The sequence below is a fragment of the Carassius carassius genome, chromosome 7 (assembly GCF_963082965.1).
Source record: "Carassius carassius chromosome 7, fCarCar2.1, whole genome shotgun sequence".
NCBI classification, from domain to species: Eukaryota; Metazoa; Chordata; class Actinopteri; order Cypriniformes; family Cyprinidae; genus Carassius; species Carassius carassius.
Window position 1 is genome coordinate 27,287,492 of NC_081761.1, and position 27,807 is coordinate 27,315,298.

The 27,807-nt window shown below is 37.1% G+C and overlaps 2 protein-coding genes across 2 annotated transcripts; one reads left to right on the plus strand and one right to left on the minus strand.

The window, feature by feature from the left end:
• The first annotated feature begins 408 nt into the window (after nt 1–408).
• On the plus strand, nt 409–3,096 carry lrpap1 (low density lipoprotein receptor-related protein associated protein 1). The gene is made up of 8 exons (XM_059554373.1): nt 409–673; nt 867–1,011; nt 1,230–1,360; nt 1,479–1,599; nt 2,051–2,206; nt 2,290–2,372; nt 2,524–2,700; nt 2,798–3,096. Exons 1-8 carry the CDS (start codon nt 518–520, stop codon nt 2,864–2,866), a joined length of 1,038 nt encoding a protein of 345 aa, XP_059410356.1. The 5' UTR covers nt 409–517; the 3' UTR covers nt 2,867–3,096.
• Nucleotides 3,097–4,124: 1,028 nt separating this feature from the next.
• On the minus strand, nt 4,125–26,388 carry dok7b (docking protein 7b). Its single transcript, XM_059554374.1, has 11 exons — nt 26,214–26,388; nt 26,044–26,089; nt 24,430–24,660; nt 22,169–22,369; nt 13,110–13,229; nt 10,006–10,113; nt 8,151–8,965; nt 7,322–7,379; nt 5,708–5,788; nt 5,462–5,608; nt 4,125–5,129 (listed from the first exon to the last, which is right to left on the minus strand). Exons 1-11 carry the CDS (start codon nt 26,265–26,267, stop codon nt 4,990–4,992), a joined length of 2,001 nt encoding a protein of 666 aa, XP_059410357.1. The 5' UTR covers nt 26,268–26,388; the 3' UTR covers nt 4,125–4,989.
• Between the last annotated feature and the right edge of the window lie 1,419 nt (nt 26,389–27,807).

Consider the following 27,807-nt stretch of genomic DNA (forward strand, 5'->3'; position numbering starts at 1 on the left):
AAGTATTCACACCTCTGATAACCCTGTTAGAGCTGACAATAATGGGTGAATTTTACTTCCCATGCATTGGATTTTTTTTTTTTTTTTTTTAAATCCAACAGATGGGCTAACACTCAGGAATTAAAAATGGATAATAGACTTTAGGGATGTCAGTGTTTATGATCTAATGAGATTTCAAATTTAATCTTGTGAGCAGTTTCAATGAGCAGATGGCTAGAAAGTGGGCTTCCCTATATTCCAAGTGCGTGGATTGATCTCATTTGCGCCTTGTTACTAGGAAACGAGCATGCAGCGCTGTGTGGGATTTGAAGTCTTTAAACGTCCAGTCACTCGCTCTGAAGCGCGAATGTCTAAGTATTTTAAAACTACAAGACCCATGATGCAATGCGCAGCTGGACGTTCAGGCATGAGAACGTCTTATGATTCTCGTAGCGCTTCCTGAATAGCGCCGCAGATGCCATAGAAAACACTGCACACTTTCATACCTTTTGTAACTGATCTTGTGTCAGAAACGAAAATGCAGATTCTGATTTGGCTTTCTTTGTTTGCTGTCGGAGCAATGGGTGGGAAGTACTCGCAAGAAATGAATGAACAAAAGGCATCTGATAAAAACAACAATCAGGTGGAATTCAGGATTGCCAAACTAAATCAGGTTTGGGAAAAGGCGATAAGAGTAAGTAATGTGACATAAAAATATACAGTGTATTATAAATGTACAATAATTAATTTTGGCCAGTGTTATGGGACATGCTGATTGTCCTTCATTGTCCATCATTGTGTTTAAATCTCTATACTATACAGATTTTATAACAGTTTCTTTTGAACTTTATGATGTATATAACTGTCCATCACCATATCTGCTTCAGATGCAGCTTGCACCGGTGAGACTCTCAGAACTCCACAGTGACCTGAAGATCCAAGAGAAAGATGAACTTCAGTGGAAAAAACTGAAAGCAGAAGGGATGGATGAGGATGGAGAGAGAGAAGCCAAGCTCAGACGCAATTTTAATAGTAGGATTTGACTGTTTCTGTGGCATGTGATATTCAAATAACTCATGAAATAGCTTGACAAACAGTTTTCTTTCATTTGTTGACCTTTTCTATTGCTACTGGAAGCTGGGACAATACATATTAAAGAGAAAATGCTATTGTTTTTATGATATGGAGAACAGGGATAACTAAAATGACTGTAGCTTTCAAATAATAAATATATTTGTTCGTTTGCACAGTTATTTTAGCAAAGTATGGAATGGATGGGAAAAAAGACACCCGGACACTGGACAGCAACAGACTGAAAGATCATGATGTTAAAGAGGGAGACACATTTGATGACCCAAGGCTGGACAAGCTGTGGAACAAGGTAACTGATGGGATGAAACCGCTACGGAGTGTGAATGTGTAACTCATTTGCAGGTTTACAGACTTGTTGACTTATTACCAACTTTGCTTAAATGTTCTCTTCAACCTTTGATCCTCAGGCTAAGACTTCTGGAAAGTTCTCTGACGAGGAGCTCCAGACCTTGCAGAGAGAATTCCGGCACCACAAAGACAAAATCAATGAGTACAACATTGTCATGGACACTGTCAGCCGGACAGAAGGTTAGAGTTTAGTGCCAAGGTGTCATGTCGGATCTGTAATTCTATTAAAGGGATAGTTTACCCAAAAATGAAAATGTGATGTTAATCTGCTTACCCCCAGGGCATCAAAGATTTAGGTGACTTTGTTTCTTCTTATTAACTAATAGCTGCTTAATCTTAATAGCTGCTAATTAACTGATTTTTAGAACATAATATCAGGTTATTGTTGTTTCTGAGATGTTCCTGTAACGAATATGGCTTCTCGGGACTAATTCAGTGGTTTTATTCTGTCTTTTTGCTTCAAAGTTTAATGTATTACAGGTTCCTAGCTTAAGGACCATAGTAAGCTAACAATGCTTTTGGAAAGTTTTATAATGGGGCTGTTTAAATTCCAACCTCCTGAGCAGATTCTCACAATCCTTTTCTTAAAATTTCAGATCCTGCTGAATAAATAATGTCTTCTTTCCATCAGAGATCCATAAGAATGTAATCAGTCCTCTGGAGGGTGACATGAAGGAAGATGTTCTCCATCAGAAACACGCAGATCTGAAGCAGAGGATGAGGTACCTTAACCAGGGCTTTGAACGACTCCGCAAGATCACCCATGAGGGTTACAGTGCTGACAGTGGTGGGGACCTTTGCTAAGGTTGAATTCATGTTTCATAAATGAATTGCCTCATGACTTTCTAATGCTCTCGTTGTCTGTGGTAGAATTTAAGCAACCACGAGTCATAGAACTTTGGGAGATGGCAAAAAGATCGAATCTCAGTGAAGATGAACTTGACTCTCTTAAAGTAAGCTTCGCTTATTTCATTTCATGAGCACCGTACCGATCATTAATGCTAAATATTGCATTTCTGTTTTATTTTACTATGCTTGGCTTTGGTATAAATATTATATTCAAAATTCCTGAAGGTTCATTTGTTTTCTTCTTCTCTCATTTAGGAGGAACTTAGACACTTTGAAACAAAGGTGGAGAAGCACCAGCACTATCAGGAGCAGCTTGAACTGTCTCATCAGAAGCTGAAGCATGTGGAGGCCCTGGGAGACGAAGATCACATCATGAGAAACAAAGAGAAATACAACACTCTTGCTGAGAAAGCACGAGAAATGGGATACAAGGTAGTAAAAGCTGCAAAGTGGGTTTTAGAATAACAACTTTTATGGTTATTGTACTTGGTGGATCTTTAATAACCCCATCACACTTTTTTTTCTTTAGATGAAGAAACACTTGCAGGACTTGACGAATAAGATTTCCCGAAATGGATTGCAACACAATGAACTCTGAATACCATTTTTGTCATAATGACAGCACTACTGTCAGCTAGAGCTGGTCAGATGTCACACATGCTGTATTCCAAAATGTTATCCAACACAGATGGGCCAGGGTTATAAAGGTAGGGCATATTGTACGTGAAATTAACATTTCCATTGGGAAACCAGACTACATGATCATTTTATTTTAAACAGTACTGAGCAATGATGAGTTCTGCTTTTGTTGGTTATTTCCCGTTTCTTTGTTCACATAGTACTATAAATTTTGCCCACATTCGTTTGTGGCTTAATTTTTTAATAAAAGTTGCTAAACAACAAATGCACAAAGAAATATGTGTAGCATCCCACAAAAAGTGGGTGCAAAATAATTCAACATTCCTCCACGTAACCTGACACATAAAAAAAACAAGCTCTCTAGGGTTTTCAGTATAAACCATTAAAGCTTCCTAATCAGTAATTCCTGATTTGGCAAGGCAGACCTTGAGTCCACTATGATATTGACTGAATCTCTAAATAGCACTGGATACAAAGCCCATCACCATGATTGACAGTGTTGTCCCAAGGTAGACTTCAACATCCTCACTGTTTAAACAGTTCCATCAGTTAGACGTTTGAGATTTGCCATAGAAATTCTAAAATAAAGTTTGCACTAATTCTAATTTCACTGTTATCACTAACTAGTTCGTGATTTAAAATCCTCATATTCATAAAAATATGGTAATCCAGCATTGTAATTAATTATCATGAATTATCATTAGTCCACATTCTGCTCATTTCATGTTACACTTTTCATAATAAAACAAACTTCCAAAGCCTTTGTTTTCTGTGTCAAATGGTTGCTATGCTGTAGACAATTGCATCAAGCATTTAAGGACGAGCAACGCTAGTCACTGATGTATCATTTTTATTTCTACTGCTATAGTTAACATAGAAATTTCAGAAAATATTTGAAAAAAAAAAAGTTTATGAAATATTTAAATGTGTAAATGTACAGAACAAAATTGGTCACCAATTAAGTATATATTTACAGTCAACAGTTGGGATCTGCTTTCAGATTTATAACCTTTTAATTCTACATGAATTTTAACCATGGAAATTACATTCATACACAAAGTTACACATAATATACAATGCAGCTATAAACTTAAAGGTATAGTTCACCCATAAATAAAATTTAATTGTGATTTACTTACTCTCAAGCCTCACTTATAAAAGTTTTAAATATGAATATTCTTCTAACACAAATGCATCGATTCGGTTCAGGGGTTGTGATGCATATTTTATAATAGATGGATGCACTTTTTTGGGCTTTAAAATCTGGACCCCCATTCATTGCTATTATAAAGCTTGGAAGAGCCAGGACATTTTTAATATAACTCTGATTGTATTTTTCTGAAAGAAGAAAGTCATATACACCTAGGACGGCTTGGGGGTGAGTAAATCATAGGATCATTTTTGGTTGAACTATGCCTTTAACATTATACCGTGCAGCAGCAGTTCAACTCAAAGCCCAATTAAGTCCAACCCAATTTTCAAAGGCCCTCCGATACTTTTTTATTTATATGGTTGTATGTATTATTTTCTGATTTTAATTTAGAGTAAGATCTTTTTATTATATTAACAATATATTTAAGTCATATGGAGGACCCCAAAGTGGACCTTGAACCCTGTGTTGAGAACCACTGAAATACAGAGTCTGAACGTCTGAGAGACCACTACCAAATATTATTCAAATATACATTTCTCTAACAAACATTTTTTTCAGCATAACAATTAAAGTTAAAAGTTGAAAAAAAAAGATAAATGAACTGAAGAATTTCTTAACATTAGCTCTGTTTTTTTGTTGCTTTAAAAAGACAACTGGCATTTGAGCTGCATGAACAATAAAAGTTTGTGTAAAACCTGATAATGCATGCTTTGTGTTTCAGTGGATGCAAGAAAATTATTAAAAGTTGTTTTCAAAAATGTGCTCACAATTCAAAAAAGTGACTTAAAATATGAAACCATCTTAAGAGTTATATTAAATATATAAACAAACATTTTCATTTTTAAAATGCACAAACCCGATTTAAAAGGGAAAAAAAATCTATATTTTCAATGTGGTCTCAGACGTTTTGACTCCACTTCGTTATATTTTCAGGTGAGTGTTCCTCTCCTCTTCTGTTCTAGTTCCTGTAGTCTCTCCTCTCGGCCCTGTGCATGCTGGGCTCCCACCCTCTGTGCTGTCTCAGTTGCAGTGATGTCAATGTGGGCGTATTTAGTGCTGGAGCCGGCCGCTGTTCATAAACACACACACAAAACCCAATCTATTTAACAACTTTATTTATTTTATGTGCAATACCCTTTTAATATATTTTAGAATAATCTAAACACAGCTAGATGTTCATTTGTTTTCAAGCCCAAAACAGGCTGAAAGGTTTGGGAGCAGTAAGATTTTTTAATTCACAGAAATGTATTTTAGTGTATTCACAAGGATGCATACATTACAGACATTGTCTATACATTACAATATCACTGATTTTACTGCATTTTTGATCAAATAAATCCATTTTTTAGGTTGGAGCCATGATCAAATATGTTTAGTATATATGAGAGGAACACAGAGTACCTCTGACAGTGTGGCTTGACTCTGGACGGTCCTGCAGATCTAACTCCATATAGTGCAGCTGCCGTTTAGATGTAGGACTGATGGGGATATTCACATAGTTAACAGTATCACCTTGAAGTTTGTCAATAACTGTCAGTCCTGCCTCTCCTGCAAGACCAGAACACAAACCCGATTCATGCACAGTTACCAATGAAACAGTGATCAGAGCGTGATATAATATATAAGAGGGGCATCTATCTCAATTACCATATTCTCCAGCTCTGAACTGTGGCCACCTGGATGCTTCATTCATGAATGCCATCTGCTCATAGTAGCCTTTTGGATCAGCAGAGAAGGACAAAAAAAAAACAAGAATGATTCACAAGTAAGCCATTCATTTAGGATCAAAACACACTGGGCTTCATTTTAGCTCAGAAATTATTAATTTGTTATTCAGCAGAAAATAATCCGACTTGACATATTGCACACACAAACATAAGATATCCAGTCACAACAAAGCATCATAATTTCTCCTCAGTTACTTTTTTTTAGCTATAACATGTCGATGCTGATACTAGAATCACTTTATCAGTCCATATAGACGTGGAGGTCTGGTTGAAAGTGTATGTACTTAAAGGGTTAGTTCACCCAATAATGAAAATTAGCCCATAAATTACCGTATTTTTCGGACTATAAGTCGCACCGGAGTATAAGTCGCATCAGTCCTAAAATATGTCATGACGAGGAAAAAAAACATATATAAGTCGCACTGGACTATAAGTCGCATTTATTTAAAACCAAGCACCAAGAGAAAACATTACCATCTACAGCCGAGAGAGGGAGCTCTATGTCTACAGTGAAGACTTCAGGAGCACTGAGCAGCATAGAGCGCCCTCTCGCGGCTGTAGATGGTAATGTTTTCTCTTGGTTCATTTCTCTCGGTTCATGTCAAAGTAATTTTGATAAATAAGTCGCACCTGACTATAAGTCGCAGGACCAGCCAAACTATGAAAAAAAGTGCGACTTATAGTCCGGAAAATACGGTACTCACCCTCAAGTCATCCTAGATGTATATGACTTTCTTCTTTCAGACAAAGACACTCAGCAGGTGTTGCATGCATCAGTCCAAAATAAGTTTAATAAAAAGCACCAAACACATCGGCCAAGCAGAAAAACTTATCGACCGATGCCGATATTTGAAAAATGGCCGTGGCGATATATATCGGTCGACCATTATTTAAAACTCTTCTCAAAAAACGACTGGTTTTTGGTGCGGTAACGGGCACTTTTAATATATATTTTCACGCACCTGATGGAGTTTACCGCTGATTAGAGAACCGGCTTTACTGACGAGATGCACATTAATTATCAGCTGATATTTATCGTGCACCCCTATATATAATTCCCCCCCCTATTCATTTGTTGTGTATCCCAAAATGTGTAATATGTTATAAGTCCTGGTGTCCTCTACAGCATTACAGTCCAGTCTTGTGACAAACTTACTGAAAATGAATCAGATTTAAATGATTATCACAAAATATGATCATATTTCCATAAGAGTGTTAAATTTTATCACTAAATGAATGTTGCCCATTTTTAAAGACCAAGGAGAGGGAGTGGTCATGATGAAACATCCAATTGTTTGGTATCTCTGAAAAGCCCTGAATGTGCTCTGTACAAGACATCTAGACAAAACTGTGACATGTAAGGTCTCAGAGAAAATGCTAAAAATAATGTCCTCTACAGAGGACAAAACTCCATAGCTGGTAGTCAGGGGGATATGAGCGTTGGCGTGGATTTAAGCACATGCACACTCTAAGATCAAATCTGAGCATATGCACACTTTATAAATGAGGCCCTTTAAAACTGTATAATGCTCACCGTCAGGCATTTGCTCCTCAGAACTGCTTCTCACCTCACACCTGCTCCTCTCCTCCACCTACAAAAAATAAAATAAAACACACAAGTGATTCAGAAATCCCAATTTGACTTGTTTAATGATCTATGTATTTACTTTAATTGACTAAACCAGCTATTTCTGCTGCTTCTGCTGTTGTACATCAGCAAAAAAATCTAAATCACTGTTGAACTAAATAAATGTGACAATATATTATCGGACCATATTTCCTACATCTTTAGCTGTTGCTACGTTTTTTTTTTTTTTAAACTTGCATTGACTGACTACACCAACACCTAGTACAAGCCTGAAGATGTGCTTCTGGCCACAATAAGCAACTGAAAATTTACCACAAGTGTACAAAAAAGTATTGAATGCTTTAAGCCACATTGCTGAGAGTGAAATGTTTTTCAGTGTGAATTATTGATTGCCCTGAATAGAAAAACTGATTAAAATTAATTATGTTTTAAAATATATTAAAATAGAAAAAAGTTATTTTAAATTGCAAAAAAAAAAAACACAATGTTATAATATTATAATACAATGGTATTATACTTATGAATACATAAGCACTGCAGCATTGGTGGATACATCTTTCAAAAACATAAAAACAAAACCTGACAAAATGTGTCTGTTGTCATAGTAAGAACCAGCCAGTAACTACACTGATTTAAATTTGTTAAAACTAAATAAGAGCAGATTGGAGTCATTCATTCTGGTATTTGACTATACTGGTTGCACTATATGAGTCAGTAAGAAAACAAATCAGTTCATATAAATCATTATTTTTGAAATTAAAACGCATCTTGTTACCTTTCCTCCCCCACAGTCAGGACAGATGGCGGGCTGTAATTGCAGTGTAGTGGAACCTTCAAGGGGCGCTGCTCCTTCACCACCCCAGTTGAATCTTTGTGGGGCAGTTTGTTTGGGGGTGGCATCTGCAGGGACGCCCTCTGGTCCCAGAGCTCCACATTCAGGCCTCTGTCCCTGGCTTGCAGCAGTCAAAAACTGCTCCTGATGTTGTAGGAGCTTGCGAGGGATGTCGTAATGCTGGAGAGGTGGAGTGGGTACCTGGTACATTTGAGCAGCCTCTCTGAGTGGACACACACACGGTTTGTGCTCAGGAATTAATGGAATTGTTCGTACTGTAGTGTTGATAAGAAAGTTAGAGTTTGAATTGGGGTTTTGAGGGAGGCTTGTTAAGGAACCAAACTCATCAGTCTCTCTATGCCCAATATCCATACTACCAGTGTAGGAGGAGAAGCTTCCAGAATACGAAGAGTGGCTTCCGGTGGCAATGCCACTGTCTGTTGAGCTCTGGCGTCCCGCCTCTTGAAGGCCTCTGGGGTGAGGAGGCTTGGATGGGGGACGGAGCCCTCCCATCATTGCTCCATACAGACGCTCGTCACTGGACGTGCTGACAGAACAGGCTGTACTCTTAGATCCCGTAACTGCTAACAGGGGAGATGAAGATGATGATGGTTCGACAGGGGTGGGGTGTCTGACTGGCTCAGGCCATATCGTCAGGCGGCTGCCCAGGCTGTTATCAGAATGGCTGGTCTCAGAGGAGGAGCTGGAGATGCTCCGATCATCTCCTGCCAAGGAGGTGCCATAACTAAAGGTGGAGGCTGACCAATTATGACAAAGAGAGGATTGGATTAACAAATAAAGCCTGGAAACTAGCTTCTTGTTAGCAGTGTACATGAATTTCAATAAGGTAGTGACACAAAAAACAACTAGGATTTGAGTTATATAATGATGTTTGGTGTTTTTTTTTTTTTTTTGGTGGAACACAAAGGAGAACTTTTGAAGTCTTTTAAAGCCATATGATCTGTGAGACAGACTGAACTTTACATCTATTACTACATGTTTTTCTGGAGAACTTTATTCTGACTGGCTGTATTCTGAGGTCAAGTGTTTTTGAATGAACAACCAACATGGCTAGTTTCATGTCTTTTGTATCACCTTTTGCTCTCTTTTTTTTTATAGGATAAAAAGGTAAAACTTTAGTTAGGGACCAATTCTCACTATTAACTAGTTGCTTATTAGCATGCATTTTGTTAGCATATTTGCTGTTTATTAGTACTTACAGAGCACATATTCTACACGACTATATTCTACATCCTTAATCCTATCCAACAACTACCTTACTAACTATTAATAAACAGCAAATTAGTTGCTAATGGCGAGAATTTAACCTTAAAATAAAGTGTGACCTAAAATAATTCAATATTTCTTGTATGCTTATTACTTATCTGGTAAAAAAGATTCAAAATAAGCGGTAGTATAAAGTCAGTCATCAGATAAATCTCTTCAGGATGAAGTTTCAGACTTTAGTTTGACTACATTCTCCCTTACAAAACTTTGCCCTTTGACATATAGTCTTTTTTGCACACAAAGCATTTGAGTGGCTTTTATGTGAAGGCTTTTATATTCCTTTTATGTTGCTTTTATGGCCCTTTTGGGGCTACGTACTGTTGCTGTATGGAATATGTAAAGAGTCTTCAAAAATTGCCATTTTGTGATCCACTAAAACTAGAATGGCATGAAGATGTGTAAATTATGACAGACATTAATTTATAAATGAAAGGTTATTTACAAAAACCTTTTATTTGGAATAAAGCAGCCTCCTCTGTGTGTATATTTCATGTACAGCTTCTTGTATTACCTGCACTGCTGTGGTGACTACAAATGGACAGCATACTGAGTCGTTTCTCTAGCTCACTGGCCTCCTGGCTAATCCGGTCTTCTACAGATGATGGGTTAGCACTGGGGTCTATGGAAACAGAATCTCATTAAATTTGAATTAAACTAATACAGTGAACATTCATCATTCATACGCACATGCACCAACATATATCCTTATGATCACACAAACAGCACCAGACAGCACTGATTTGTCTCTGAGCATTAAGTCATATATAATCCATCTCTGTTGTATCACTGTCTCTGCTGGCAGAATTACTGGAGCCACTGGCCGCATTTATCAATTTCTGCTGGTACATCTCAGACACAGCCTCACAGCAATAATCTCTCACACAAGCACGCACACACATGTATCCACACTCACACACAGAATGCTTTGAATATGGCAGAAGGTTGGTAACCATTCTCCCACACAATAGAATAAATCAGGACACTGAACACAAAGTGCTTAAATGAGACAATAAATCAATCAGGGGGTAACAAATAAATAAAGCGTCTCGAAAAAGACAAAACAGGAGCAAAGAAACAGCAGAATGTAGCATAGAAAGGTTGATATGGAGGCGTAAAAGACTCACAGACTATGCACGGTTTAGTGGGGGATATTAACCTTTTTCGCATGAAAAGTCAATTTCGCGTGCAACAAGCATTCAAGCAATGATACGGGCAACAAATACACTGAAAAAAATTATATTTCACATGCAAGCAAAAACAAAATTGCAAGTTGCTTCTATACAGCAGTTCTTTAAACAATTGCAGAATATATGTGTGTTAAAATATTTATAATACAGTTTGAATAAGCTGCTCATTTTTGTGCATGTGCAGCTGAAGAACAGTACTGATAATGTGAAGATAAACAGCTAAAAGATCATTTGCTTTTTGCATATTTAAAGAGGTTTGTCATTGTACAATTTATCTGCTCTGTGACATTCCTCTGCAGAATACAGAATAAAGTAAGAAGCTGAAACAGAAAAGTGACTTGGCAATCAATAACCTGTACACCTAATATATCACTGGCAAACTCTTGCACAACCTTCACTGAATGTCCAAGGTTAAAATGCATCAAGTGCACTTAATTAATGACACTTAATGACAGCCAGAACATTCCTTGGCATCTCAGTATGATGGACGACAGATGAGATCTTAATGTAATGTGGCATTACATTAATCTGACAATTCAAAGAATGTGTTGTCATGAACGTCGAAGTAAACAAACTTTAAGGCTTTTGATTTATATATTTATAATTTCCTACAGCAATCACTGAGGAAAATAAATACTGGAAAAGCTTTCAACATGATTACAAAGCAAGCTATTATCATCAGCGAATTCAAACCTGTGCTGAAACTGATTGTGTTGTCTTTGTTGTTGGTCCACAGAGAAATACAGATAGATCTTTACTGATTTTGAATTATCTTAATTTTAAGGCTGTGGTACACAACATCAATGTAATGAAGGGGGAAAAACAACACCTGTCAAAACATAAGTCCACACAGTATAGATCACCTCTGTAAACAGGTCTATGTAAATGAGTAGTCATTTAGCACACACTTTTTTCAAAGAAACACAGTACATTTATTACAAGGAACAGCCCTGGAGCAGCCTGGGCATAATATTGAAGCTTCACGGATCAATTTTTGTAGGGTTCGAACTATCCTAAGCTAAGCTCTCGGACTGTAGAAAGCTATTTTAACTACGGCTGTGCTAATTTTAGATATGAACCACAGAAAAGCTTTAAGCCACTTCATATCTGTATCCTTACATGTTACTGACCGTGTGTCAGCTCTCTACAGGTTTCTGTTCACACAAATCATGGCAGCACACAACCTTTCTGCTAGTCTATATCATTTCAGCTCAATATCACTGGCTCAGCAGCTCAATTAAATGATTCTCTGTGTTTCAGTGTGACGGGTTGATCTATAAAATATGTCAGACTCATTAAGGTTTAATATACTATTATGCTTACATGGCAAATCGATCAATAAACTAAATGTGAATCTTACATTGATTTACAGGATAATAATTCAGTATTCTGGAAGTCATGTTATGTTCCATTAAAAAGATATGCACCACACAGATATTATTATCCTCTGTCAAGATGGAGCCATTGAGGGCCTATATAGATTCAAAAAGTGACTGCCATTACAAAGTAAGACTCGTTGAAGTTCATTAAACTTAATGAATATCATTTAACATGGCATCCTGCTACAGCTACATGTAAAAATCTGCCAGTGCCTTTTCAGTTATAAAAATATTAACTGTATAACTACTGATAATTGACAGTCACAGAATTTGTCTTATGAAAATAATAGGACAAATTTGCAATTGCTATGTAAGTTTGTTTAAGTGAGTAAGTGTACTAAACTTCATAATTCATTATGAAATCTGAAACTAGGGACAGAAATTCATTATACAGTTTCAGAATAATTTATTACCTCTCATGTTCTGTTCGGGGTCTCAGAGACTCTTTTAAATATGAGAGCTGATTATGAACAACATTACAATTTGATAACGTTTCAAATGCCTTGTCACATTAAAAATGTTACATTACTTACAGTATATTGTGGAGATCTCAGGGAATCGCGTTTAATAACAATAAATGATGCAATGTTTCTAACATCATAACACTCTGAATTAGGACAGTTCAGTTCATTTTTTATTGTTTATTTTAATTTCAAATTTCTGAGAAGTGCATACCTATGGCTTGGCAGATATTCAATAACATATACTGGGTTTTGATTAGATCAAATAAGTCTCTAAATTAAAATGAAAGGAAAATAAAAAGCTAATTTAAAAATTATTAGTAGTATTGCATATACATAATTGGACTCCAAACACTGAACCAGTAGTCAATCTAAGCAGAACATGAGTGTTCTGGAAGAGATAATGAGAGAGAGGGAAACTTGACACCACATATCAATCATACATAGAGCTTAGAAACAGATATGCGCACACAGCTGACATCTCACGCACATCAAGGTAAGCTAATGAGGCCAGCAGTGAGGACATGGCAACTCTGAAATCTTTGAACTGAGATCTTACATCACACACCTACACAAATATGAACTCACCTGGCAGGACTGGACGCAGTCCAAACGGCCCCCTGCTTGGCGATATGCCACGAACGATGCAGTCGAACAAAAAACTGATCTGTTCTCCTTCTGCACATGCAAGGAAGAAAACACCAGCCCCTAGAGAGACAGAGAGAAGAGAAATAGCTCCTTAATGTTTTGAGCCTGTTTTATTCAAAATACATAATGCACCGAATTCAGATTGATATTAATTGTCCATAGCACTGAATCGAAGATTAGTTTCAGTAATGACCACAAGATTATTACAAATGGGGAACATCAAGCTATTCCTCTGAGCAAATGAGAACGTTCACATTTCACTGATTCAGAATAAATGAATTATATAGACTAATTCAAGTCAATGGAACCAAGTTCATACATCATAAATGCATCAGGCATTCAAAGTTTATTGTAAATGGTAATTGAAGCAAAGTTTTATCACTGAAGCCTGATCATTTTTGTTTATATGTGCTGAGGATCTGATGGAAGTAATCCCTTTGAGATAAGAACAATTTAAATTAAACTTTATTTTTGCACTTTTAATCGAGCATAATTTATTATTTATGAAAAAAGAGGAGGATTGTTTACCAAGAAAATCTGCTTTGGTTCCACACCTCCTCCATACAAACATCAATAGCATCTACAAAGCCTGCAACACCTTTCAAACTTAAATAAGTGCTGGCAAAAGCATGACTGAATGTTACTGAAAAACATAAGCTATTAAAGAGCCTTGAGGATTGAGTAAAACGGGAAAAGTGGGATAACAAAGGCCTTACTTGCTGCAAGATGCATTAATGATTCATCCACATTCAGATTATGACTGTTTTTCTTTGTAGAACATGATGAGGAAAGAGACTTAGGCAGTCTTTCATGGAGGTAAATATAGTCCTGTCAAATCCTTCAGCGCCACTGTGGAGACGGTGGGCAGTATAGGAGTGACAGTCCTTTATAAAAATAACCATAACAACCTTAGCTCTTGGTTTCATAATTCATAAACACACTGGCAGGCTATTAATACTTGAGGCATGTGGCCATGTCTGTGGCTATTTACCATGTCCTAATTTTAAGAAAATTAAAGGGCTACATTTGCTTTTTTATAGTAAAGCTACAGTAATTTTCACCATCACCATTCATTAAAAATGAAGGCAAAATCCTGTCCCACAATGCAAAGCGGTTCACCTTCCATTTTCAGTTTTACAAATGAATTCTAAGTATCAACTTAGTTTTTATATTTTCTTGACTTTTTAATATGCCAAATGTTTTAAGACTTATTTTTTAAATAGTACGCCATATATCACGCAGTGTTCAATAAAAGAAGCCAGTATTACATACAGTCTGAACATGGATTGTCTTATACACCCTAAGAATTTTTTATGCAGTAGATAAAGTTGTATAACTAAATGTATGGCTCACGTACAACAACTCTTATCAGGTTAAGCTCAAACACTTCCAGAAGCTTGTAATTAGAATTGCATTGTCAGTTTCAACTTGTTTGTGATCTCATGACATGTTTTTTTATTGTTGATGCCAGCCAAATTGTTACACAAATGCCCTACCTGACAGCAGGAAAAACAGTGATCTACAATCTGTCCAAGTCTGTTGACAAACTAAGCCAGTGAACATACTCACAGACGTTCACTCTCTGAAATCAAGTGAGACAGCTGACACGCTCACTAATTGCACTGCCAGTATGTGTTTTGTCACCGCATGTGGCCTGTGACATTGAATCGCACTAGAAACAGCAACAAGGCCATATTTTCAATTTAATTCACTCTGTCCCAGAGCAACCAACTGCTGAATTACACAAATGGCAGGGGGAGGGACATGACCTCTGTGTGGCTCTGTGTGGTGGTCAATCTGTAATGAGGTGAAGCACTGGCTAACAGATACATGCTTATGACAGGGTAATTATTTCACTCTTATCTAAATGTGAATTTGGTGGAAACCCTGTTGATGCTGTTCTGGAATGGGATGACATCCAATCGTCCTGCGGTGCTCCTAGACACTACCAACCGAGGCAGTCATCTGGTTTCTCCGATCTTGGACTCCTCTGCCGGCAGTTCCCGAGTGAAGTAAAGCTCCAGCCGTAGAGGCCATGTGGTGGCTGGGACCGTGGCCTTGGAGTCTGCTCCGCCATGGTCGCCTGAGTCCCCTGCTCTGCCATGCCGCCCCGAATGGGTCCTTGTTTCATTAAAGGGATGGTTCACTTTGAAATTAAATTTTGATAAGTTTTAGCTTACCTAAAGGGCATCCAAGATGTAGGTTTCTTTGTTTCCGCAGTATTTCCATTTTGATATTTTTAGGTCAAAAAGTTCTTGTCTGTGACTCATATAATGGAGGTCTATGGTCACCACCTCAAAGAGCATGCACAGAGAAGTCCAAATTAAACAATTCCCCATCGTAAGTACACATTGATGACCTAAGACACGAAACGAGCTGTTTGTGTTGGAAAATGAACAGTATTTAAATCGTTTTTACCTCTTGTACACAACCACATCCAACTGATCTGAGTGCGCGAGTGCTTCCTGATGTGACGTGCACTCGCGCTCTGGCCTAGTCTGCGCAAGCGCGAAAAGTGCCGGAAGTGATCTCTCGCGCATGATTGTCACTCATTGTTTACACTTACTGTCTATGATTTACACAGAGATTTCGGAAGTGTTAACTTTCACTGTGAAGATCTAAACATATTTAGACGTACAGGAAATTGCGTTGGAAGACGATTTCAATATATCCTTTCAATATATCCATAGACAACGTTTAATTTTTTTCACAACCATATTTATTTGAACCAGAATACACCGATCAAGTACTCAGGAGCGATCCGCTGCAGCAGCACATCTTCAAGCCTCAGAGAGACAGAGATCTCTTTAAAATTGGTGGTGTTTTAGTAGCAAGTGTTGTGAGATGCCAACAGAAGTGGAGAGCATATGTTGTCACGAATGGGACAACTACAAGACGACGACGAGGACATTGACAGTATCGCATCACACACCTGCCTGACTGAAGTTCCTGAGTTTTCTCCGCTGTTGAGACGCAGCGTTTTGCATGTTGTGTTTAGTTTGCCACGTATAAACTGGAGGCGACGTCCAATGCCAGAGGGACCCAATGGCACGCTGTCAATAGAGTGAGTAATGTGTTGTATTTTTATTATAATCGCAACGATTATAGGGTGCATTATAAAAAAATAATTAATTACAATTACTGCATTATATTTCAGACAGTGCAGATTGGTGGTGTATCGTGTGGTAAACAGTAAACAATGAGTGACAATCATGCGCGAGAGATCACTTCCGGTGCTTTCCGCGCTTGCGCAGACTAAGCCAGAGCGCGCGCGCACGTCACATCAGGAAGCACTCGCGCACTCAGATCAGTTGGACGTGGTTGTGTACAAGAGGTAAAAACGGCATAAATACTGTTCGTTTTCTTACACAAACCGCTTGCTTCGTGTCTAAGGTCATCAATGTGTACTTACGATGGGAAATTGTTTAATTTGGACTCCTCTGTGCATGCTCTTTGAGGTGGTGACCATAGACCTCCATTATGTGAGTCACAGACAAGAACGGTTTGACCTAAAAATATCAAAATGGGAAATACTGCGGAAACAAAGAAACCTGCATCTTGGATGTCCTTGAGGTAAGCTAAAAAATACCAACATTTAATTTGAAAGGGAACTATCCCTTTAAGGTCATTAAGTTCCAGCTGTATGTTTTCGTTTAGTCCTCTTATTTAAGCCCTGTGTTTCCCTGTCTCTAGCGTCTGCTGTTAAATGTCATGCCTCAGTTCCAATGTGTAAGCCTTTTTGTTCAAATAAATTATAAGTATATTATTCTCCATAGTCCCCTCGTCCCTGCTTTGTGCAGCGTGACAGCATAAGCTGTTAGTAGTGCTTTTATTTAGGCTAGTGTTGTCAAAAGACCCGGTTACTTCGGTACCAAGTCGGTACTAAAAAAATTTAAATGTGACGGTACCAGGTTTCTTTAAGCACTGGTAGTACCGAGGTCCCATTCAAACCCGGTTCAGCGCTATGATTTCCGCGAAGCAGAAAACGAGGACAGAATCTCAAAATCCAGTCATGAAAATGAAACTTTAATATGGACAGTCATGGAATTTGTCAAAGTTAGCATAAATGAATCAAATTAAATCTCCATATGGACCAGTATCTGTAAATGTTAAGCCGCAAAAATTGTTTGAAATATGAATCCGTGTTCTGCGTGTCTCTGTGTGAATAAATGAATGGCAGAGACGTGCGGGTTTGTTTACTACATAGACTGAAGCGCATGACGCTTGCATTAATTTCAGCATCTGAGCTTCAGAGTTCCCTCTCCATCAAGCAATCTGAACTTTTCAGTTCATCTCAATGGACGCACAGCGCACCGGTATTTGATGCTCTGTAAACTCTTTGTGAAGGCGCACGACTCACCGTCGCTTTACTGATAGCGCTGTTTCTCACACATGCAAAGAGAGAGAGAGCGAGAGTCTTACCACGCTGAATCGACATGCTATATGGTCCGTGTATATTTTGGTCATTTGATTTTCTATTTAAAAATAAATAAAGATAAATGAGAAACGGTTTGATTTTCGTTTTTTCGTTTTGTTTAAGAAACGGAAAACGAAAATTTAGCTGCATTTTTCGTATTTTTGTTTGTGGGTAAAAAATGAGATTATGCTTTAATATTTGTTTGAATGTGTGGGCGGCGCTGAAACGCCCCTTTCATCCCTTCTGTACTGCACCGACAAGAGGCAACTGCAAGCTCAGTTCATTTTCACCAGGAGAGAAGCGGCAGACAGCAGAGCATATTAATCCCGCGGATTCTATACTAGTGGTGCTTGCAAGCTTATATATATATATATATATAATTTTTTTTTGACCAAACAGAAATTAATTTATGCAATGACATTTGAATTTTACTGTAGGCCTATATGACAATGACATGAAATATGCGGATTTTTAGCCTACTAATTTTATTCTATACCTATTTAAGAAAAACCTCAAGCCCCATAAGTAGCCTATGTTTTCATTTGCTATTACAAACAACAGCAACTGAAGCTTTATCTTGTAGAGTGTAGTCTGCTGCACTTCTCCGATCGGCGGATCCCGATCCACACCTTCCATCCCGAAAACAGGGGAAAGAGCTTCAGCTCCGTCAGTTTGGATCGTAAAACACCCTAAATAACACGAAAACCTTACAAAACTCAACACGATGTGCTTTCTGCCATCTCGGTCTACATTAACTTCTTTCTGAAACGTCAGAAATGAACCAGGCTCATGCATCAGACGAATCATGTCTAGCTGGACATGTCTACTTTTAAAATAATCCATTTAAATAGAAAAATAATAATAATAATTTTATATTTACGCCTATGTAATTCAAATGAAACCAACAAGAGGTGCAGTGTTTCCCGTCTGAACTCATTATCTGTAATGATGTCACACCATCACTATTTTCATACTGTCATCTACAGAATTCGTGAATTCAGTTCATAATTCTAAGTAGCCTATAGCCTATAATTAAAACATTTAAAGTAGACTAATTATGGGGAAAACTTAACTTATTTTAATATAAATTTTATTATAAATGTGGGGTTGGGTTTTTCCCATTTAATTTTTTTTATGAATGGCCTAGAATAAAATAAATAAAAATTAAAATAATTAAAATAATAAAGTTGTCAAGTCTGCTTTGTCAATAACATGCAGCAGCTGGAAAATTATAATATTATTTTTTATTTTATTATTAATTTAATTAATTAATTAATTATTATTATTATTTTATCTTGCAAGCACCACTAGCAAAGAATCCGCGGGATTAATATGCTCTGCTGTCTGCCGCTTCTCTCCTGGTGAAAATGAACTGAGCTTGCGGTTGCCGCTTGTCGGTGCAGTACAGAAGGGATGAAAGGGGCGTTTCAGCGCCGCCCACACATTCAAACAAATATTAAAGCATAATCTCATTTTTTACCCACAAACAAAAATACGAAAAATCCAGCTACATTTTCGTTTTGCGTTTCTTAAACAAAACGAAAAAACGAAAATCAAACCGTTTCTCATTTATCTTTATTTATTTTTAAATAGAAAATCAAATGACCAAAAGATACACGGACCCTATATGTAAACTATTCTTTGTTGTCTTCTCCTCTCAAAATAATGGAGTTCATTTAGAATTTTCAAATTCATTTTCGAACAAGCAGAAGACATACCGGTTTCTCCGGTAGTGGGCGGAGCTAATGCGCAAATGGCAATTTCATTGGCTGGCGCTGATCTAGTAGGCTACCGTCCCTGTTTTGATTTCAGCAAATCAGTTTGACCGATCGCAGACAACGTGATTAATATTCATGAACCCAGCAGCTCATCAATTCATAGTGCATTGTATATACATTGATATGATAGTAGAATTAGTAGTAGTATTATCTTTTAATAATAATTATTTTTTACAGAATCCCTCAATGACCAAAAATATCTTAAGCATCACCACCAGTCTTAAGTTCAGTTAAAATGACAAATATGCATTCATTAGGCCTAAAAGTTATTTTTTACATAAAGGCATTGAGCTAGAAATATTACTATTATTTAATTAAATGTATGTGATACTGCTACTACTGTTGAATTTTTTTTTTTTAAAAACTTTATTTTTTAAAGAAATAAATCACAATATTTCTTCCATGTTTTAATTTTAATAGCAAATCCTCTCAATTTACAAAAAATAAAATGGGTTTAAATTTCATAAATTAAAAGACAAAATAAATTTGGGTGAAACTTGTTTACTGTTTTTCATAATTATGTAACTTGTAAAAAAACTTTAAACACAATTGTAAATAAGTATAAAGAATGGCATTGGTTTTACTTTTAGTGCTAAAAAGTTTTTTTTTTTTATTTAGCATATTTTTGTGTTTTGCTTTGGTACCGAAATTGGTACCGAGAACCGTGGATTTTCACTGGTATCGGTACCGAATACTGAAATTTTGGTACCGTGACAACACTAATTTAGGCTATAAGGCTATAATTCATTGTAGCCTATAATAAATAAGAAATTTTTTAAACATTTTCATTGAAGAGTAGCCTAAGCTAATACCATAATTCTTTTATTTTCCTCACAGGCTGTGAGTCATAGCGAGTCAGTTATGCGGTGATGTGCTACAAAATTGTTGCGGCGCAAATTAATGGTAATATTAATTTAATAATAAAAGTAACCTAATAGTAATACCTAGAAAATAACATGTCTACATTAATTGGAAATGCCAAATACTCTTAATAATGACAATATTTAATGATTCTGACAATATGTCTGGCTATAGTCCTTACATTATTGTCCTCTTTCAACACATTCCATCGTCTTATCGCCTTATATATATATATATATATATATATATATATATATATATATATATATATTTTTTTTTTTTTTTTTTTTACATGTTAGTAATGTTTTCCAGTAACTTGTTTCCATTATTTAAACATTATTTTATTTATTTGTAAGGCTGCTTTATGTTTGATTTATGTTAAAGTGTTTATTGCCTTTTAATGGTGAGACTTTTTTGGTAATCAGGCTCTCAAAAATTATGTAAAAATGGGAATTTAGATTTATCGGCCAACATACCGGTTATCGGCTTTCACATTTAATGAATTATTGGTTATCGTATCAGCCAAAATCGGTGTATCCCTAATCAAAACAAATTACATTTTATCAAAATACTCATATTAAAAAAAAATAAACATTTAATATCAAGTTTAATAACAGAATTTTGTATGAACGTGCATGGAATGTGTAACTTTCTAAATGATTTTGGAAGTGACTTGTAAACGATTTAGTTACTTTGTGATTTACAGCTCTTTGTGAATTTCTGCAGGTTTAGATTTTGCGCAGAACTAGACGTGACTTATGTTGCAGTAATGTACTACTACAGCAATGAGAGGTACGTTTGGAGTCTGGTGTCCGATTTGAGCACCCCTGCCCCCTCAAGTTCCTCCACTTGGCAGGAGACCTTTCACATGCCGCCTCGCCATCTAAACACATAAAACTGCCCAGAGTTCCCTGCATAGCGCATTCAAACAGCATCTAACAAACATCCTGAATACCATTAGAAGTGACAGGTTAATTTCCCTGATTATAACTGCGATAACACACTTTTCTGTTGTGACATGGCTGTCATTATAAGGAAGTTTCATGAGTGAGTGAGTGTGAGTGAAGTGACATTCGGCCCATTCGGACATGGTGACCCATACTCAGAATTTGTGCTCTGCATTTAACCCATCCGAAGTGCACACACACAGAGCAGTGAACACACACACACACTGTGAACACACACCCGGAGCAGTGGGCAGCCATTTATGCTGCGGCGCCCGGGGAGCAGTTGGGGGTTCGGTGCCTTGCTCAAGGGCACCTCAGTCGTGGTATTGAGGGTGGTGAGAGAACTGTACATGCACTCCCCCCACCCACAATTCCTGCCGGCCCGGGACTCGAACCCACAACCCTTCGATTGGGAGTCCGATTCTCTAACCACCAGGCCACGACTTCCCCCACGACTTCCACCTCCATAAGATGGAGCATTAAAGCTGCTGAAGCTACAGAACAGCTGCAGATGGATTTGCCAGAGAGGCAGCTGGTGGGTTTCACTGGTGCTAACGCAACATCTTATACTGAAGCACATCACACATTACCACAATCTGTGTGTGGGTGCACAAACGTAATGTGCACTGATTCTGTAAGTATGGGGGAGCGAGAAAATGAGAGTGGGGGTGGGGGAGAATGAGTGTGACTGTGAGGTTATCTGATTTTCACGTTTACTATTGGCAAACACCTCTGTGCTACTTCCACCGCAGGGAATATTACTAAGACTAAGCGAAAAAAAGGCAGAGAAGGAGACAACTTTGTACAAGAACAAACTACACATTCAAAGCAATCATCAAAGGATTCTTCTCAATGAATAAAAAGTAGTAATATGCCAAAATAAAATAAGAGAGGCGTCAAAAAATCTCTTCCCATCTCAAAAAGATCAAGTGACAAATGAAAAAATTCAACAAAGAACAGCACTGAATGAACAAAAGAACAATAACTTGAACTTACAGTAGCCACATCGTGTCCCTCCCTCAAAGACAAATCCATTAGGTACAGCACCATATCGTCTTAAGTCTGACAGTTTCCATTGGCCGATGACAGTTGGAGGGAGTTCTCTGGCGATGACAAGCAAGTTGTTGCACAAATGCAGGGAGGCAGGGCCACTTTCTAGTTTGGTGCCAGGCTGAACGTTGACACTGAACCTGTGGACTGAAAGAGAGACAAGTTTAAGAGGAGGTTATATCTTTAAAATTAGAGCATGTCGACTGCAATCAAAGCAAAGCAGTTGTTCACGAGACATCCTAGAAAGGCCTAATTACATCCTGTCAGCTAAGGACAGTACATTGCATAAAAAAAAAAAAAGCTCACTGTACATAAAAGCTTTTTTTATCTGTATAATACTACAGTTTTAGTAAATTTCTTATTTCATATTTTAAATGAATGTAGTAGATGAATTTTTTTCATACGAGCATATTTACCAAATTAATAATATGACTCAATCTGATATTCATCACATTTTCTTTGTACCAAGAGGTAACAGCACCATATCAAATTCGAAACTATCAAAAATACATTTAAACTACAGCGCAAGTAATGAATTTTCAGATCCTTCGACCAATTCATGATTTTCTAGTTTTTTGAACACTAATGAAAATGTTAACTTACTCAAGAGGTCAAGTCATAATCAAATCAAACTACATTATGAATTGCAAGCAAGTTTTACGCTTTGTAAAATATATATTTACTAGTAAATTTATTTCAAATACAATACATAATTTATGTGCCTCATTAACCAACTCAGGTGTGAACAAAGACTCCAAATCATTAGAAAAAATACAACAATTTATCATAATAGAGACAAGTAATCAATACAAACCTAGCAAGTATAATTAATGATACAGCTTGTAAGCATATGTGTGCGTGTCTTGCATCAGCAATGGGATTAACTTAATTATTATTTCATAAATCCTATTCCACTGCGTACATTGTCAATACACACAATCATCATACGATACGTTTTATATTTTAAAAGATTTATCAACTTAGCAAACGCTCTCACATCTCTAGCGATGATCAACCTAAGCTAGGTACTGATGCATCAGTCATGAGCAACTTACTACAGAACAGTATGTTAAGGTAGTTTAGAAAGAAACCAATAAGAGCAACAGAGCGGAATGGAACATCAGCAGCATCTATCATCATTCTGATTGCCTTAAAGCAAAACAAATAAATAAACAAACATGGGTCCTGAAAATCAACGAGGCATCACAGCGAACAACACATGCATTCAGAATTGTCAGCATAACAGCTGCCAAACAATAGCTGATTTTCTTTTTTTAAATCAATGGAGAGAAACATCAGTCTTAAACCAGACTATTCCATTGTCATTCAAGGTTTTATATGCGTAAGTGGAAATGAAAACTTTCATTTAAAAATAACTCAAAAACCCAAGTGATCTTATGGAGTATCACACATCACAGGGTCCCAATTATAACTCCGCTGCTTTCTCAGAGGGCACGACTTGAGAGTGTATGTGTATGTGTAAGATCAAAAGAGTCAGCCGTCTGGGTGTAGGTGTATGTCTGTACGTGTATCTCAAGGGTGTCTGGGATTAACAGAGCCAACAGCGATCTTGACTCATATAGTGCCCTAGGCAAGATCAAACGTTAGCACCCATGGTCCACCACTTACCCACAATTATTTATGTACTGATTAAATATATTCGCTAGAAAGATATTACAATAAAACAAATGAAAGACTGAAGAACATATTTGAAAGCATTTTAAAATTATTAATTTCACCTGAAAACAGTGAAAGTAGTTTGCGAACACATGGACCTGCTCAAAAAAGTGTCCTGCTAAATTACAATGTGAGAGCGAGCGAGCATTCATATAAAAAAGTGCTGTAGAAATGCAAGAAGTAATAATTATCTAAAAATATGTAAGAAGAATTAAGGACTTGACTTGACTTACAAATTAAAAATTAACATTCATATTAATGCACTAAAATTGTCTGATATAGATGTCTTTGTGTGCATGTGTGTGTGTGTGTGTGCATTTTGGTGTTATATTTTCCTTTGGGGCTTGACATAGACATCCATTGGATGGCTATCATATAATTTGTCCAAAAAAAAAATATTTTGTGATCCACATAAAAATAACAGCATGCAGGTTTAGAACAACATAAGGATGAGTAAATAATGACAGAATGTTAACTAATGGTCATTTTCATCTGATCAGTCTGTTCACACACACACGCTCTTCTCTCACCCTCTCCGAGGCTGTAGCGGATACGAGCATCCCAGGCCAGAAGAGACATTTTGTTGTCGAAGCCCAGCATGACAGACTGGCTCAGGCAGAGCAGACTGAGCATGTAATTCACTCCATCAAACCCCTGGAGAGCCTCCAGTCCACAGATATCCCTCAGCGTGGCCTGATTCCTCTCCCGTTGTCCTTTACTCTTCTCTCCACGCTCCTTATACACCAGCAAGGTCAGGCAGTCTGAGACCGAGTCAAGATTACAGATTCATCAGAAATGCATCTCAGAGTAACAAAACTTACAGTGGTAATACCATAGTTTCTGGATGTTTACTGTGACAGTATCATCTTTGGAGTTCCATATAAATATCACTGTACACAAAATCATTCAGTGCCATGGTGTAAGTATCATCTAATGTACCACGGTACCATTCATGTCAAATAAAATCCTGCAGATGCTGTTTCTTTAAGGCAATAAAAAAGTGTGCTTTTTCTTTTCATTTCAATACTGTGTTTGCACTACAATTGCAGCAGTTGATGTTATAATTTGCATAATGATCAGAAATTGAAACTGACAAAATAACAGATGCATCGGATGCAATTACCAAGCCATGAAATATAAACTCTCTTTCCATAAACTAGTGTTGCGTGTGAGACAGCGTCAAGCTATTGTCTCTAAAACGCCTCCACTTTTTGGTTGTTATGAAAATGAGGTAATGTTTTGTTTTTAGATTTCTATACAAGAGAACAAACCTCTACATCACCAGACTTCTAAAACAGTATGTGAGGAGTCAAACAGCTGTCATAACACACATCAAAAGACACAGTGATCCATGAAAGCAACTGGAGACTAACCTAATAAACAATGAGAGCTTCAGGCGACAGGGATCCAAAAATGACCTATCTGCCAGCCAAGATCACCTAAAGAAGTTATGTAAGTGTAGCGTGAATGCCGATGAATATCATAGAGGCCATAGATAGCGGTCATGCTTTTAACTCCAGACTGTGAATATTTCTCAAGGGAAGATTATTTTTAAATTGTATTGTGAAAAAAAAATAATAATAAAAAATAATGAATGAAAGAAAAAAAAATAGAAAAAGTAAGGTCTTTTTATTTTGCAGCTTATATGGACTCATTGCGTTCCCTATACAAATGGCATTATTAAATGTTATAATGTATGGGTCAACAACATACGTTATGGTAAAAATATGATGGCATTTGTTTGTTGGATTTTGACTTAAAGGACAGAATTCCCTAAAAGTTTGAAACCAACATACAAAACTATAAATTTGTCTGCACAGAAATTTAAGTGAAAAAAACGTCGATGACAACTAGTACTTTGTACTATACATTTGAAGTTTACATTGTACCTGTTGGTCCTAAAAACAGCTCGAGCCAGAGTGAATTGCGACACCGTGACACGTGCATCGAGAGTGTCATTCCAATAACGCTCATAACGACCATGCCAATACCTCACATACCGTCACGAGGGGGAAAACAACCGTGACAGCGCTTTGCCAGGTCTTTGCTAAGCATAAAGTACGTTTATGGAACAAAACAGCAATTGAGATTAATATTTTATCATTTCAACACAGCAGCGTAAAAAAAGTTTTCTGTATATTTACCTGCAACCGGCGAAGGTTTCCGAAGAATCACCCATCTGTTTTTCCACTGTAAACGCAGGGAAACAAAACAACAAACAAAGATTCTGCTCAAGTATAAAAACAAACAAAAATATACGTTTTTGAATAACACAGAAAGATACAATAAAAGAAGTTTGCGTTGTTTTAACCACCTTTTTCCCCTCTCGAAGTCTGACTTGTCCCTCTACGACAACCGTATCCGTCATCTTGTGTCATGGTTCCCGACAGCTGTGAGCGGTCCGCGGCAATGAGGGGGTCACTTTCAAAATAACCTCCAGAGCTGCCTGCACTGCTGCAACACGCACAAACTCTCTCACCCACATAACTCACACGTGCATTGGCCCACCCTCTTTACACAGAACTGCACTGCGAGGCAAAGGTTTTTACAGTTGTTCAGTGGGTCAAGGTGGCAAGTTAAATGGTGCCAATTTAATTTGCTGGACAAGTGATGCAAGCATTCCTGCAAGGTTCAGACAGTCAAGTATGTGCTTTAAGAGACAGGTAAACAAACAGGGCATTATGTGAAGTGAACTGCTAAAATAATAGTGGATAATCTCTATAATGTATGATCAAACTGTTTGACCACATAAATGAAAATGTAATAATAGGCTACCACCTTTTTCTTTAATGTGGAAGTAGGTCTGCACTTCCGGTTCATTTGGGAAATGACGAGAAGAATAACAACATGCAGTAAATGGTAAAACTGTTTGCGCCACAAACCATGTGTTTATAATTAAGATAAGAAATTGAAATAATTTTGTAAGATACACTAATTTTCAATATCAAGCACCAAAACTGTTAGCTGGACGCATATGAGACCGGAAGATCCATAGTTTTACAAATGTCCGTGCCCAATTTTACGGGAAGAAAAAGGAGGATGGGAACCCTTCTACAGGATGTAGTGCTCAGAAGGGACTCATACAATATGCCAACTCAGTTCACATTGGGGGATTAAATGTGGTATACAGTTAACACTTAACACAAGTGAGATGGGAATCTCAATTAAGTGTCTATAGCCTGAAGGCACAACGCCAGTTTTCCTTACTGGAGGAATCAGTTCATGTCTGATTCCATTCAGGTTCCCGCAGAGAGCATTTTTGTCTTCAGCAGTAATTTTCCTGCAAATAACGTGACTGTGTAGAGGCTTTCCTCATGCCTGGGTCATTTAAAAATCATTTACTTGAAACAACCTGATAGTAAAACACAATATTCATGAAATTACATTTATATTATTTGTGTCCATAAGAGAAGCTTAAGAAGTTAAAGTGAACACAAAGTGCATGTATTATGTAAATGGAAATTACCGAAACAGGCAGCTAAAAGCTGCAGTGTTTTAGGGCCTTAATTAAATAGGCAAATTTGTTATGATTATATTAGTGCATATTTTTTATGCTGGATAATGTGGATCAAGAGGTTTTTCACATTCGAACTTGATTTAAAAAAAAGAGTTGTGTTAAACTAGAAAAATGCAAAAATAGAAGTATTCCCAGGGGTCTGTGAGTTTCAGACCTCACTATGTTTAAATATTTTTGGATTTATGAAAGAGGATTGTGGATGCAGAAGAAGATTACTCTAAAAGCTTTGCTCCTTTATGGCTTTGTATTGAAAAAATCAGCTGTTTTGACAGCTTGTTGTATTCAGTTCCACCAATGGAGAGATCAACAAATGGAGAAATGTCTGCACCTAGACAAGCAGTAACCTTTCATATGAGGAGATGAGTGAGCACAACTGCCTGACAGTAATGGC

What these genes read in the sequence shown, in the direction of transcription:
- lrpap1 (XM_059554373.1), top strand. Translation starts at nt 518, where the DNA reads ATGCAGATTCTGATTTGGCTTTCTTTGTTTGCTGTCGGAGCAATGGGT. An exon ending in GGGTTACAGTGCTGACAGTG is followed by an intron (nt 2,207 to 2,289) that starts GTGGGGACCTTT and finishes TGTCTGTGGTAG; the next exon opens with AATTTAAGCAACCACGAGTC. An exon ending in ATGAACTTGACTCTCTTAAA is followed by an intron (nt 2,373 to 2,523) that starts GTAAGCTTCGCT and finishes TCTCTCATTTAG; the next exon opens with GAGGAACTTAGACACTTTGA.
- dok7b (XM_059554374.1), bottom strand. Translation starts at nt 26,267, where the DNA reads ATGACGGATACGGTTGTCGTAGAGGGACAAGTCAGACTTCGAGAGGGG. An exon ending in CCGCTACAGCCTCGGAGAGG is followed by an intron (nt 22,370 to 24,429) that starts GTGAGAGAAGAG and finishes TCTCTCTTTCAG; the next exon opens with TCCACAGGTTCAGTGTCAAC. An exon ending in TGAGGAGCAAATGCCTGACG is followed by an intron (nt 5,789 to 7,321) that starts GTGAGCATTATA and finishes TGTCCTTCTCTG; the next exon opens with CTGATCCAAAAGGCTACTAT.